The following is a 13,205-nucleotide window of genomic DNA, read 5'->3' as shown; positions in this document are numbered from 1 at the left end:
AGAAGTCCAAGTTAATTTTCAATTGACTACAGAGAGCTCTCCAAAAACGTGAGGTAAATTGTACTCCGCGGTCTGAGACAATATGATGTGGAAAACCATGAAGACGGAAGACTTGGTGTAAAAAGATTTTTGCCAACTCAGGAGCGGAAGGCAGACCAGGCAGCGCGATGAAATGAGCCATCTTAGAGAACCGATCCACTACAACTAGAATGACAGAGCAATCCGAGGAACAAGGTAGATCAGTGATGACGTCCATAGCGATATGGCTCCATGGGACGGAAGGCACAGGCAGAGGATGCAGGAGACCGGAAGGAAGCTGCCTAGGAACTTTATTTTTGGCACAAGAAGAACAAGAAGCAACGAATTCGGTGACGTCTTGTCGGAGAGATGGCCACCAGTAGTGCCGAGAGATGAGGGAAATTGTTTTCTTGACTCCTACATGCCCCGCAATCTTGGAGGAGTGACCCCAACGTAAAACTCTCTCCTTGTCTTGATTAGACACAAGAGTCTTGCCAGGAGGAGCTGAAATCACTCTTAGAGGAGCGAGAGTGACGACCTTCGCAGGATCAATAATGTGAGCCGGAGAATCCTCAATGTCCTGAGGCTGAAAGGATCTAGAAAGTGCATCCGCTTTGACATTTTTATTTCCGGGTCGGAAATGAAGTTCAAATTCAAATCGTCCGAAGAATAAAGACCATCTGGCTTGTCGTGGATTTAGTCTTTGGGCAGACTGAATATAGGCCAGATTCTTGTGGTCTGTGTAAATGGTGAATGGATGAAGAGACCCCTCAAGGAGATAACGCCACTCTTCTAAGGCTAGTTTGATAGCCAATAGTTCTTTATCCCCAATGGAGTAGTTACGCTCAGGAGCAGAAAAGGCTTTAGAAAAAAAACCACAGGTCACCAAATGTCCGGACGAGGATCTTTGTAAAAGTACTGCTCCGGCTCCAACAGAGGATGCGTCGACTTCAAGGACAAACGGTCTATTAGCATCAGGACGATGAAGCACAAGGGCTGTAGCAAAGCTTTGTTTAAGGGACTGAAAGGCCTCTTCAGCTTCAGGGGTCCAAAGACTGGAGTTGACTCCCTTGTGAACTAGGGCAGAGATAGGCTTGGTCATGGAAGAAAAATGAGAAATAAATTGTCTATAGTAATTGGCAAAGCCAAGAAAATGTTGGATTGCTTTTGTTCCAAGAGGACGGGGCCAATTCAAGACAGCAGAAACCTTCTCTGGATCCATCTCTAAGCCGGATCTTGAGACAATATATCCAAGGAAGGGAAGTGAAGATTGCTCAAAGACGCACTTCTCAATCTTAGCGAACAGATGATTCTCTCTTAGCCGTTGCAGAACACGGCGGACATCTCGTCTATGAGTGGAGAGATCCGGAGAAAAGATGAGAATGTCGTCAAGGTAAACCACGACTGAGGAGTAGAGAAGATCCCGAAATACATCGTTCACAAATTCCTGGAAAACCGCAGGGGCGTTGCAGAGACCAAACGGCATAACCAAGTACTCATAGTGACCGTCACGAGTATTGAAGGCGGTCTTCCACTCATCGCCCACACGAATTCGAACCAGATTGTATGCGCCACGTAAATCCAGTTTGGTAAAAATTTGCGTACCTCGAAGACGATCGAAGAGTTCTGGAATGAGTGGCAGAGGATATTTGTTCTTCACCGTGATGTTGTTTAGGCCTCGATAATCAATACAGGGACGAAGAGAACCATCCTTCCTCTTCACGAAAAAAACCCCAGCTCCGGCGGGAGAAGAGGACTTGCGAATGAATCCTTTAGCAAGATTTTCCTGAATATACTCAGACATAGCCTGTGTCTCAGCAGGAGAGAGAGGGTAGATTCTTCCCCTGGGCGGGTTAGTTCCAGGCACGAGATCTATGGGACAATCATAGAGACGATGAGGCGGAAGACCCTCAGCCTCTTTCTTGTTGAAGACATCAGAGAAAGCACTGTAGACGCAGGGTAAGGCGGGAAAAGAGGAGGAAGGAGAAGAAGAAGAACCTACAGGATGCACCGGCAGCAGACAACGTTCCCGACAAAGCTCTCCCCAGCGCAAGATATTGCCATTGCGCCAATCTAAAGTGGGCTCGTGATTCCGTAACCAAGGAAGACCTAAAAGCATAGGATGAGACAGACCCGCTAAAACATAAAATGCAATTTTTTCCTTATGCAGAACCCCAACTTGAAGTTCCACCTCAAGCGTAACTTGAGTAATGGTCTCCTGTAACGGTCTACCATCCACAGATGCAAGAATCACAGGAGCCTCTAGGGTTTTGACTGGAACGGAGAATTTCAAAACCTCTTCCAACCTGATAAAATTCCCTGCTGCGCCAGAATCCACATAAGCATCCAAAGAAATGCCCTTGCCAGAGATATGCAAAATGACAGACAAAGTGAGGGGTTGAGAGGAATCACACACAACTAGGGAGGCCTCTCTTACCTGACCTAGGCGGAGGAGTTTTCCGGACGTTCAGGGCAAGACCGCAGCAAATGGGCAGCACTCCCGCAGTAAAAACATAAACCCTGAGTACGCCTCTCTTTACGTCGCTGTTCGGACATCTTAAGACGGTCCACTTGCATAGGTTCTGGTGCGGACGCCAGAGAGGAAGACCTAGGCTGTGGGCTGAGTGGCTTACGGGTGGCAGGGGAAGGACAAAGAGATCTCCGCTCCCGGGCGCGTTCCTGGAACCGAAGGTCAATACAGGTAGCTAAGGAAATTAAATCCTCCAAAACCGTAGGGGTGTCCCGACCAGCTAACTCATCTTTAATGCGCCCAGAGAGGCCCCGCCAGAAAGCGCCCACTAACGCCTCATTGTTCCAGCCTAAGTCAGAGGAGAGGGTGCGGAACTGAATAGCATACTGGCCCACAGATAACGATCCCTGATGCTGAGACAATAGAGCCTCAGTAGTAGAGGCCAGACGACCAGGTTCGTCAAAGACAAGACGGAAGGTCTCCAAAAATTCAGACAACCGGGAGACTAGGGGATCGTCTCGCTCCCAGAGTGGATTAACCCATGCCAAGGCGTCACCCTCCAGATGGGAAATCAAAAAGGCAACTTTGGAGCGATCCGTCGGGTAATGCTGGGGCAGAAGTTCAAAGTGAAGACGGCATTGGTTCAAAAATCCTTGGCAGAATTTAGGATCCCCATTGTACCGAGGTGGCTTAGCCAAGCGGGGTGGAGGATGGGGAGCAGAAGCTTAGGTAGTAGCGGCTGTCTGGATAGAAAGCAGCCGATCGTCTATCGAAGACATATAACTAAGGATATGAGCCTGGGTGTCACGCTGCTGAGCTAACTCTTGCTGTAAGCCAACGAGTAGAGCGGCGTTGACAGGATCAGAGGGCAGGAGCGTAGACAGGCGAGAATCCATAGCCTTCATAAAGGACATAATACGGGACTGATTCCCCGCAAAAAGAGTAACTCTTTTTGCGCAGCAGAGGCCCCAGCGGGGTCCATGGCCTTTGCCTACTGTAAGGATTCGGACAAAAATCCGAGAGTGGACCCTCTGGGTCGTGACTCTAGAGCCCCCGGGGTCAAGCGGACCAGATGGAATCACCCCCTATACAGGGAGTGTTAGGGGCAGGACCTCGGGGGAATGGAGACACAACAGCTAGAGCCAAAGGGACGACCCAAGATAAGGAAGGTGACCACAGAGCTATTGGAATGGCGGTAAAATGATAGGAAAACAGGACTTAACTGATAAAGACAGGAACACGAGACGGTGCAGGACACGGCAGGAACACAGGACTTGGCAGGAGATGGCAGGAACACGGAACTTGGCAAGACACGGCAGGAACACGGAACTTGGCAGGACACAGCAGGAACACGGAACTTGGCAGGACACAGCAGGAACACGGAACTTGACAGGACACGGCAGGAACACGGAACTTGGCAGGACACAGCAGGAACACGGAACTTGGCAGGACACAGCAGGAACACGGAACTTGGCAGGACACAGCAGGAACACGGAACTTGGCAGGACACAACAGGAACACGGAACTTGGCAGGACACAACAGGAACACGGAACTAACACTGAGACAAAACGAGAACTAAGCTTGGAAAAGATACAGGGGAGCCTTAGGGCATAGGGACACTGACAGCAGGCAGTGCACCTACAAGGCAAAGGCATCTTGCCTGGAAAGATGCCGCAAAGAAATAGCCGATGGGCGCCGCCATGTTGGGGCGGAGCCATCGAGTCGCGACCTCCCAGCAGGCCCAGCGACAGAGGAGATGCGACTGCGCATGTGCAGAGAGACTGGACGCCGAGAGCCGGCAAAGGAGGACGCAGCGCGGCGCGGGACAGGATCGCAAGCGCGCCGCGGGATGGAAGAAGCCGGGTGAGTATGTGCAGCGGGCGTGACACTCAGGATGTCGTTAATGAAATTTTGAAAGATTGCCAGAGCATTTGTAAGGCCGAAAGGCATAACTAGACACTCAAAATGACCTTCCGGGGTATTAAAGGCTGTCTTCCATTCATCGCCTTCTTTAACCCGCCGCAAATTACATGCCCTACGGAGATCAATCTTAAAGATCCACTTGGCTCCAACTAATTGGTTAAACAAATCCGGAATTAGCGGCAAGTGGTAAGAATTGCACACAGTGATCTTATTAATCTCCCTGAAATCCAGACACGGCCTAAGACCCCCATCTCTTTTTTTACAAAAAAGAACCTCACAGCCACAGGGGACTTAGAGGGTCTTATATGACCTGCAGCAAGACTAGTCTGCAGGTATTCCTATTAGGCTTCCCTCTTGGGAATCGTCAGATTAAATAAACAACTTTTAGGGAGAGTAGCACCTAGGACAAACTCAAGAGAGCAATCATAATCTCTATGAGGTGGGAGAGCTTGTGACTTCACTTCTGAAAATACTTTCCAGAATTTCTGAAAAGCTTAAGGTAGCTCATTTTTCACAACAGCAGCAATGTGTACATCACAACATTTCCCACAACACTCCTGACCCCAGGAATTATCTTACTTGACGTCCAGTCCAGGATTGTGCATTTTTTATCAGGGTAACCCCAGGACAACTGGAAAAGCAATTTTTCAAGTACAAACAAATCTAAAGATTCCGGGTGTTCCATATTCACAGTGAGTGGAAACTCGGTGACCTTTCGAGAAACGAACCCATGCTCTAGAGGAGTGTTATCAATCGCCACTACAAGAAAAGGGCATGATAAAGGTACAGAATCAATGTTTTACGTGTCTAGAAATTGTTGATAAATCAAATTAAGTGCAGAACCACAGTCCACTATCACTTGAAAATCAATCGAATGACCACGACAGGTAGAACTACCAGAAAAAGAAACTCCTGCCGACCGTAAAAATGCAATGCGAAAGGGAGGGTTATTCTGATTGACCTTTTTTTTCTCTTCTCCTTGTTTATGCATTGTTCACATTGCTTAATAAAATGGTCAGCCTTACCACAATAAAGGCATAGCTCCTCAGACAATCTTCTCTGCCTTTCCTGGGAACGAGAAGACATCACCCCAAGTTGCATCGGCTCCCCACAGTCAGTGGGGCTCTCCAGCAAAATTGAAACCTTCTCTTCATTCTGTCTACCTCTCAATCTTCTATCCACCCGGATAGCTAATTGCATAGCAGTCTCAAGCGTAGCAGGTGCAGGACATGCAATGAGCAAATCTTTAACCCTGTCATTCAAACCTGCTAAAAACTGACTCTCGAGTGCTGGATCATTCCAGCTGACCTCTGCAGACCATCGTCTGAACTGGGTACGATATCTTTCAGGGTCGCCAGAACCCTGTTTCAGCCACCTGAGTTCTGCCTCGGCTGTTGTGACCCGATCAGGATCATCATATAATACCCCCATAGCAGAAAAAAACGCTTCTACTGACATCAAACAAGGGTCATCCAAATGCAAAGAAAATGCCCAAACTTGCGGCTCACCTCGCAATAACGATATAATAATCCCCACACACTGTAATTCAGCCCCCGAAGACCTGGGTCTAAGCCGAAAATTAAGTAAACATGCATTTTAAACGAAAAAAATTCCTGCCGTTTACCATAAAAAGTTTCAGGCAAACCCACCTTAGGTTCTTCAGAGCAGATTCCAGGGCCATTACTCACGAGCTGTTGTAAGCTGGCAACTTCCAACTTTAACCCTTGCAGACGCTGAGCAAGATCTTGAACGCTGTTCATATTGCAGAAATCTGGGAGGGGAGTTTTTTGTTTTTTTTATACTTCTTTCTGGCTGGACAAACTGTTACGGATCTGTAACACAGGACTAAGGTAGAAGGGGGAAACTGACCCTGCACTAAGACTAGGCTGAAACCCTACGATGGAGTGGGCAACTCATTCCTTGCTCACCTTTCCCCACCTCCTAATAGAAAACGAAGTGAAGACTGCAGAAACCAATAGAAAACTGAAACTAAGGCTAGCAGAACTAGAGGTACCAGCACTGCACAAATAACACATACAGAAGACAAAGCAAAGCACCAAGCTATAGCTCAACCAGATAAACACTGTTGTCCAGCAAGGACTGGGAGGCAGGTTCTGGCTAATAAAAAGTGAAACAAACACCTGACCCAAGACAAACCCAGCACCAGAGGAAAAAGACCAGCAGCCAGAGCTCCACAAGAAAATGGCGGACAGTCACAAATTAAACAGATTCTAACAGAAACCACAGGTGCATTACAGAATTTTACAACTTTGATCTGTGGAAATAATAAAAAAAAAAATTTACCCACGAAAATATTATTTTAGGCACAATTTAATTTATTTTCACAAGGATAGCAGAAGAAAATGGAACTCAAAATTTGTTGTGCAATTTTTCCTGAGTATGCTGATACCCCGTATGTGGTCAAAAACTGCTTTTGCGGCGCAGCGCAAAGTTCAGAAGGGAAGAATCGCCTTATTGGAGTTTTGCTAGACAACGTCACATTGACAGAGCCCCTGAGGTGCCAGGACAGCAGAACCTCCTACAAGAGGCCCCATTTTACAAACAACACCTCCCAACAAATGAATCTAGGGGTGCAGTGATCATATTGACACAATGGGTCACAGTATTTCAAACCATTGGCAGTGAAGAAAAAAATAACTACTTCTTTACCACCAAATTTTTGCTTTAGCTGAATATTTTACATTTTGTACACTGGTAAATGGGTAAAAATGGCACCAATATTTGCCCCACAATTCTTGCTGAATGTACAAATGCCCATTATGGCTTTACAGTAAGAGACTCAGGAGGGACGGAGAGCTATTTTCCTCTTGGAGTGCAGATTTTATTTTATTGTTTTATTATTTTGTGGCTTTTTCATTTTTTTTCACAATTTTTAAAACTTTTTTAAAATGTTTTTGCGTTGTACCACTATGTGACTTTCAATTTCTGCAGTTTGATTGTGGTTCTAATGCATCAGCATTGTAGCATTTAGAACTGTCAGCCTGCTCTCACTCGAACTTGTTAGATCATGCACTGAGCAGAATCTTAGAAGATTGCTAGAGCCTGGTGACCTGGATGTCATCATGATGACATTAGGTTACCATTACAATAATCTGGCCCCTGCGATAACATTGTGGGGGTGGCAATTAGAGGGCAAAGGGGGCTCTTTCCCTCTGCATGCCTGATAACTGCTGCGATTGCTAGCGATCGTAACATTTAGAGGATTAAAGAGTCGGGAGCAATGTGTGCACCACTCTTGGCAGTGAGTGTTGGGTGTCAGCTGTGAGAATCAGGTTACACCTGGCGACAATCGTGCGCACAGCCCCTGTGCTCGCAAAATTGTCTGAACATACTCAGTAAGGGCTCAATCTCACTTGCGATGAAACTGGAGCAATGTTATTCTATCATTGTGTGTTCATCTGCATTTTTTTTTTCCAGCTCGGATTCGATCATAAATCGGACTGGAAAAAAGTCACAGCATGCTGCGATTGTATTTGGAATTCGAATTGCATCCCACAATAGAAGTCAATGGGTGCGAGAAAAGAATCACACAGCACTCGGACCATGCGAGTGCTGTCCGATTTTTACACACTGATCGTATTTGAAAAGTGGGCAATTCATATGCCACGTACTGTAAAGAATAGAGAGAATAGATATATACAAGTGGGATAAGTAAGATATATAGATGTCAGTGACACACACACACATATAGATAGATAGATAGATAGATAGATAGATAGATAGATAGATAGATAGATAGATAGATAGATACCTAGAAGAAAAGCCGGCAATTCATCTGCCGTGTACTGTAAAATCATTGCAGGAGCCGACAGGATAGAAGAGATGGATTACATACAGTAAATACATAAGGAATAGGTAGATATATAGATGTCAGTGACAAACAAAATTAGTACAGCGTGTGTGCAGCTTACTGTACATGTACTTAATTAATAAAAGATTATTTTTCGGAAAAAAAATGGCATGGTTTTCTGCTTAATTTTCTTAAACAGCAAAACAGTAGAGGGAAAGCCAACAGCTGGGGGCAGATGTTTATAGTGGGTAATATCCATGAAGCTTCCCAGGCTATTAATATCAGCTCACAGCTGTATAATTAGCCTTTACTGACTATTAAAATGGGGGACCCCCCAAAAAAAGTTGTAGGGTCCTCCTATAATTAATAACCAGTGCAGGCTATACAGACAGCTGTGGGCTGATATTAATTTCCTAGGAAGGGGCCATGGATATTGGCCCCCCAGGCTAAAAACATTAGGTCTCAGCAGCTCCAGAAAAGGTACATCTCTAAGATTTGCCAATTCTGGCACTTAGCCTCGCTCTTCCCACTTGCCCTTTAGCGGTGGTAAGTGAGGTGATAGTTGGAGTGGGTTGTATTGTCAGGTGACATCAAGCCCCGAGGTTAGTAATGGAGAGGCGACAATAAGACGCCCCCATTACTAACCCCATAGTCACATTGTATGAAAATATAGACACCCAGAAAAAGTCCTTTAATTGAAAGAATGACATAGACTCCTTTAACAATCTTAGTTAAACCATACTTACGACATCGCCCAATCCCCGATGCCGTCATCATTTGCAAAAGAGTTAAAAAAACAAACAACAATATTCCTCACCTTGCCGCAGAGATGCTAGTAACCCATTTGTCCCACAACAGGTCAAGCTGGCAGATGGCAGGCTGCATGGTTGCATGATGAGACCATACAGCATGTCATCCAGCAGACATTGAGCTCCATGTGTTCAGTGTCTCCCTGTGAACTTCTATTACTTATCTGATGACACCGCGATTGTGAGAAAGTTCTCCTGATCACGGTGCTGTCAGACAGGTCCTGCGAGTTCACAGCCAAAGAACTCACTTCACCCTTATGACATCAGCACGAGCGCCGTGGGAAAATATCTCTCGATCTATCTACATGATATACAGTACAGACCAAAGGTTTGGACACACCTTCTCATTTAAAGATTTTTCTGAATGTTCATGACTTTGAAAATTGTACATTCACACTGCAGGCATCAAAACTATGAATTAACACATGTGGAATTATATACTTAACAAAACAGTGTGAAACAACTGAAATTATGTCTTATATTCTAGGTTCTTCAAAGTAGCCACCTTTTGCTTTGATGACTGCTTTGCACACTCTTGGCATTCTATTGATGAGCTTCAAGAATTTGTCACCAGGAATGGTTTTCACTTCACAGGTGTGCCCTGACAGGTTTAATAAGTGGGATTTCTTGCCTTATAAATGGGGTTGGGACCATCAGTTGTGTTGTGCAGAAGTCTGGTGGATACACAGCTGATAGTCCTACTGAATAGACTGTTAGAATTTGTATTATGGCAAGAATAAAGCAGCTAAGAAAAGAAAAACGAGTGGCCATCGTTACTTTAAGAAATTAAGGTCAGCCTGTCCGAAAAATTGGGAAAACTTTGAAAGTGTCGCCAAGTGCAGTGGCAAAACCCATCAAGCACTACAAAGAAACTGGCTCACATGAGGACCACCCCAGGAAAGGAAGACCAAGAGTCACCTCTGTTTCTGAGGATAAGTTTATTCGAGTCACTAGCCTCAGAAATTGCTGGTTAACAGCAGCTCAGATTGGAGACCAGGTCAATGCCACACAGAGTTCTAGCAGCAGACACATCTCTACAACAACTGTTGAGAGGAGACTTTGCGCAGCAGGCCTTCATGGTAAAATAGCTGCTAGGAAACCACTGCTAAGGACAGGCAACAAGCAGAAGAAACTTGTTTGGGCTAAAGAACACAAGGAACGGACATTAGACCAGTGGAAATCTGTGTTTTTGGTCTGATGAGTCCAAATTTGAGATCTTTGGTTCCAACCACCATGTCTTTGTGCAACGCAGAAAAGGTAGACGGATGGACTCTACATGCCTGGTTCCCACCATGAAGCATGGAGGAGTGATGGTGTGGGGGTGCTTTGCTGGTGACACTGTTGGGGATTTATTCAAAATTGAAGACATACTGAACGAGCATGGCTACCACAGCATCTTGCAGCGGCATGCTATTCCATCCGGTTTGCGTTTAGTTGGACCATCATTTATTTTTCAACATGACAATGACCCCAAACACACCTCCAGGCTATGTAAGGGCTATTTGACCAAGAAGGAGAGTGATGGGGTGCTACGCAAGATGACCTGGCCTCCACAGTCACCAGACCTGAACCCAATCGAGATGGTTTGGGGTGAGCTGGACGGCAGAGTGAAGGCAAAAGGGCCAACAAGTGCTAAGCATCTCTGGGAGCTCCTTCAAGATTGTTGGAAGACCATTCCCGGTGACTACCTCTTGAAGCTCATCAAAAGAATGCCAAGAGTGTGCAAAGCAGTCATCAAAGCAAAAGGTCGCTACTTTGAAGAACCTAAAATATAAGACATAATTTCAGTTGTTTTACAATTTTTTGTTAAGTATATAATTCCACATGTGTTAATTCTTAGTTTTGATGCCTTCAGTGTGAATGTGCAATTTTCATAGTCAAGAAAATACAGAAAAATCTTTAAATGAGAAGGTGTGTCCAAACCTTTTGTCTGTACTGTATGTTTTGAAAAATATTCCCTTTGAAAATGATGTGTAAATGATATAGAGAATTGCTCTATGTATAAGCTCATGTTAAAATTGCATTGCAGTTGGATAGCAATCACACTGCATTTGAATGTAAATCGGATGCTAAGTGTGAAAAATTGGATTGTACTCCCATGAAAAACGCATGACACTCTCATGACACTTGCCTTACACTCGTCCGACTTTGCAGGAACAAAATTGGACTGATTTTAAAATCACTAGTGTGACTCCAGCCTAAGTCCAAAGTCGGGAAGCACTTCCTAACCAGGACATTCTGAGTATGTCCAAGGTCGTGAAGTTGTTAAAGGGAACCCGTCACCAGGTTTACTCCATATAAGGTATGGTCACCACCATCAAGGCCTCTTTTACAGCATACTAGAATGGTGTAAAAAAGTCATCCAAAAGACCGTTTAATATACTCATAAATGGCACTGTCTGGTCTGATACTCATCTCTGGTTATGATCCAATGCCTCCTCCCTTCCTTAATTGTCATCATCTTTCACTGCTTCATGTGAATGACGCGTCCTACATCATCCACACAGTGTCCCCCATTGTGCTCCTGTGCAAGCTCACATCTCCCTGCTTTGAAAAAGGCAGAGCAAAGATCTGCAGTGTGTATTCACCGGCAAAGTCACTGCCGATAGTGTCATACTCACCAAAGGGGGAAGCAGCACTAAAAGTGCCTAGGGCAGCAGAAACTCTAAATACAGCCCTGAGACTAAATCAACATGCAATTTCACTATTAAGTAGAATTGACTAAAATCTTACCCTGTCACTATGATAGTACGATATGCAAAGTCCATCCACTTTTACCCATCGCTTCTGAAACATGCGACTGCTGAAAAAAAAATAAAAGAACAGAAAATCATTTCTCTGAATGCATACAGTTGTGCTCAAAAGTTTACATACCCTGGCAGAATTTTTGCTTTCTTGGCCTTTTTCAGACAATTTGAATGATAGCACCAAAACTTTTTCTCCACTCATGGTTAGTGGTTGGGTGAAGCCATTTATTGTCAAACTACTGTGTTTTCTCTTTTAAAATCATAATGACAACCCAAAACATGCCAATTACCCTTTGTGTTATCATTCATATTCTCTGGAAAAAGGCCAAGAAAGCAAAAATTCTGTAAATTAGTGAACACAATTGTTAGAATTGTTACAGTCACTGGACAGTCACAGTTTTATTTTGACTTGTCTTATTTAAATTTTCATATAACAATAACAACATATTACATTCTATAGGTCCTACTACTACTAGAATTGAATTAATATGTATTAAGGGCTGCTTGTGCCATGAGGGAAGATGAGTAGTGATGAGCGAGTATACTCGTTACTCTGGGTTTCCCCAAGCATGCTCGGGTGGTCTCTGAGTATTTTGGCGTGCTCGGAGATTTATTTTTTGCAGCTGCATGTTTTGTAACTGCTAGACAGCCTGAATACATTCAGCCTGTCTAGCAGCTGCAAATCATGCAGCTGCGGCAACAAAAACTAAATTTCCAAGTACGCCAAAATACTCGGAGACCACCCGAGTATGCTCGTGGAAACCCGCGTAGCGAGTATACTCGCTCATCACTAAATACGAGCACTCACCACAGATGTTGGTCCAAGGTGTCTCTCAGGAGTGGGATCTGGCTCTTTATCCGAACTGGTTGGTAAGCCAGGAGCCATCTCAGAGAAGAACTATATTATCAGCTTCTGGCTTTTTGCATTCAATTATATTCACTTTTTCGGATAAAAATGCAATTGAGGTTATGAGTGATGCATGGGCACTTCCAGGTTTGAGGCAATGTGCAGCAGTATGATGAGATCACCTAATCATGCTATCGAAATCACTGCTGCACAGAAATGGTTGCTCGAGGTGAGTGCTCTAGTGGTAAGTGCTCCATTGTAGAGCCAAAGAAATAAGGAACTATAATTGTACATGGTGGGATGGCGTGGGTTGTTTGAGACCATAGTATGGTGGGTACATTATGCAGATGTAAAAGGTGGTGCAGCATAGATATGGATGAGCAGTGTGGCAGTTTTAGTTCATAAAAGTGGATGATGTCAAGGCAATGAACCATAATTTTGCATGTCATATTTTCTGCAGTATTCACAGTAAGGGCAAATAATTTATTTGGAGTCCCAACAAATATATTTATACAGAGCACATTATTTTGACACTGCTACTTTTAATGGCACTTAGTTGGGATATGATTCAGAAGGTCA

At 44.6% G+C, this 13,205-nt stretch overlaps 1 protein-coding gene across 3 annotated transcripts in view; it reads right to left on the bottom strand.

The window, feature by feature from the left end:
- Positions 1-13,205, bottom strand: part of ARAP2 (ArfGAP with RhoGAP domain, ankyrin repeat and PH domain 2) — a 598,685-nt gene that overhangs the window by 491,891 nt on the left and 93,589 nt on the right. For all 3 annotated transcript variants that reach the window (XM_069744626.1, XM_069744628.1, XM_069744627.1), the window contains exon 7: positions 11,766-11,835. In XM_069744626.1, the coding sequence (XP_069600727.1) occupies positions 11,766-11,835 (70 nt within the window). The remainder of the gene's footprint in view (positions 1-11,765; positions 11,836-13,205) is intronic.

The sequence above is a fragment of the Ranitomeya imitator genome, chromosome 1 (assembly GCF_032444005.1).
Source record: "Ranitomeya imitator isolate aRanImi1 chromosome 1, aRanImi1.pri, whole genome shotgun sequence".
Taxonomy (NCBI): Eukaryota; Metazoa; Chordata; class Amphibia; order Anura; family Dendrobatidae; genus Ranitomeya; species Ranitomeya imitator.
This window is presented reverse-complemented; position numbering and strand designations above follow the sequence as displayed.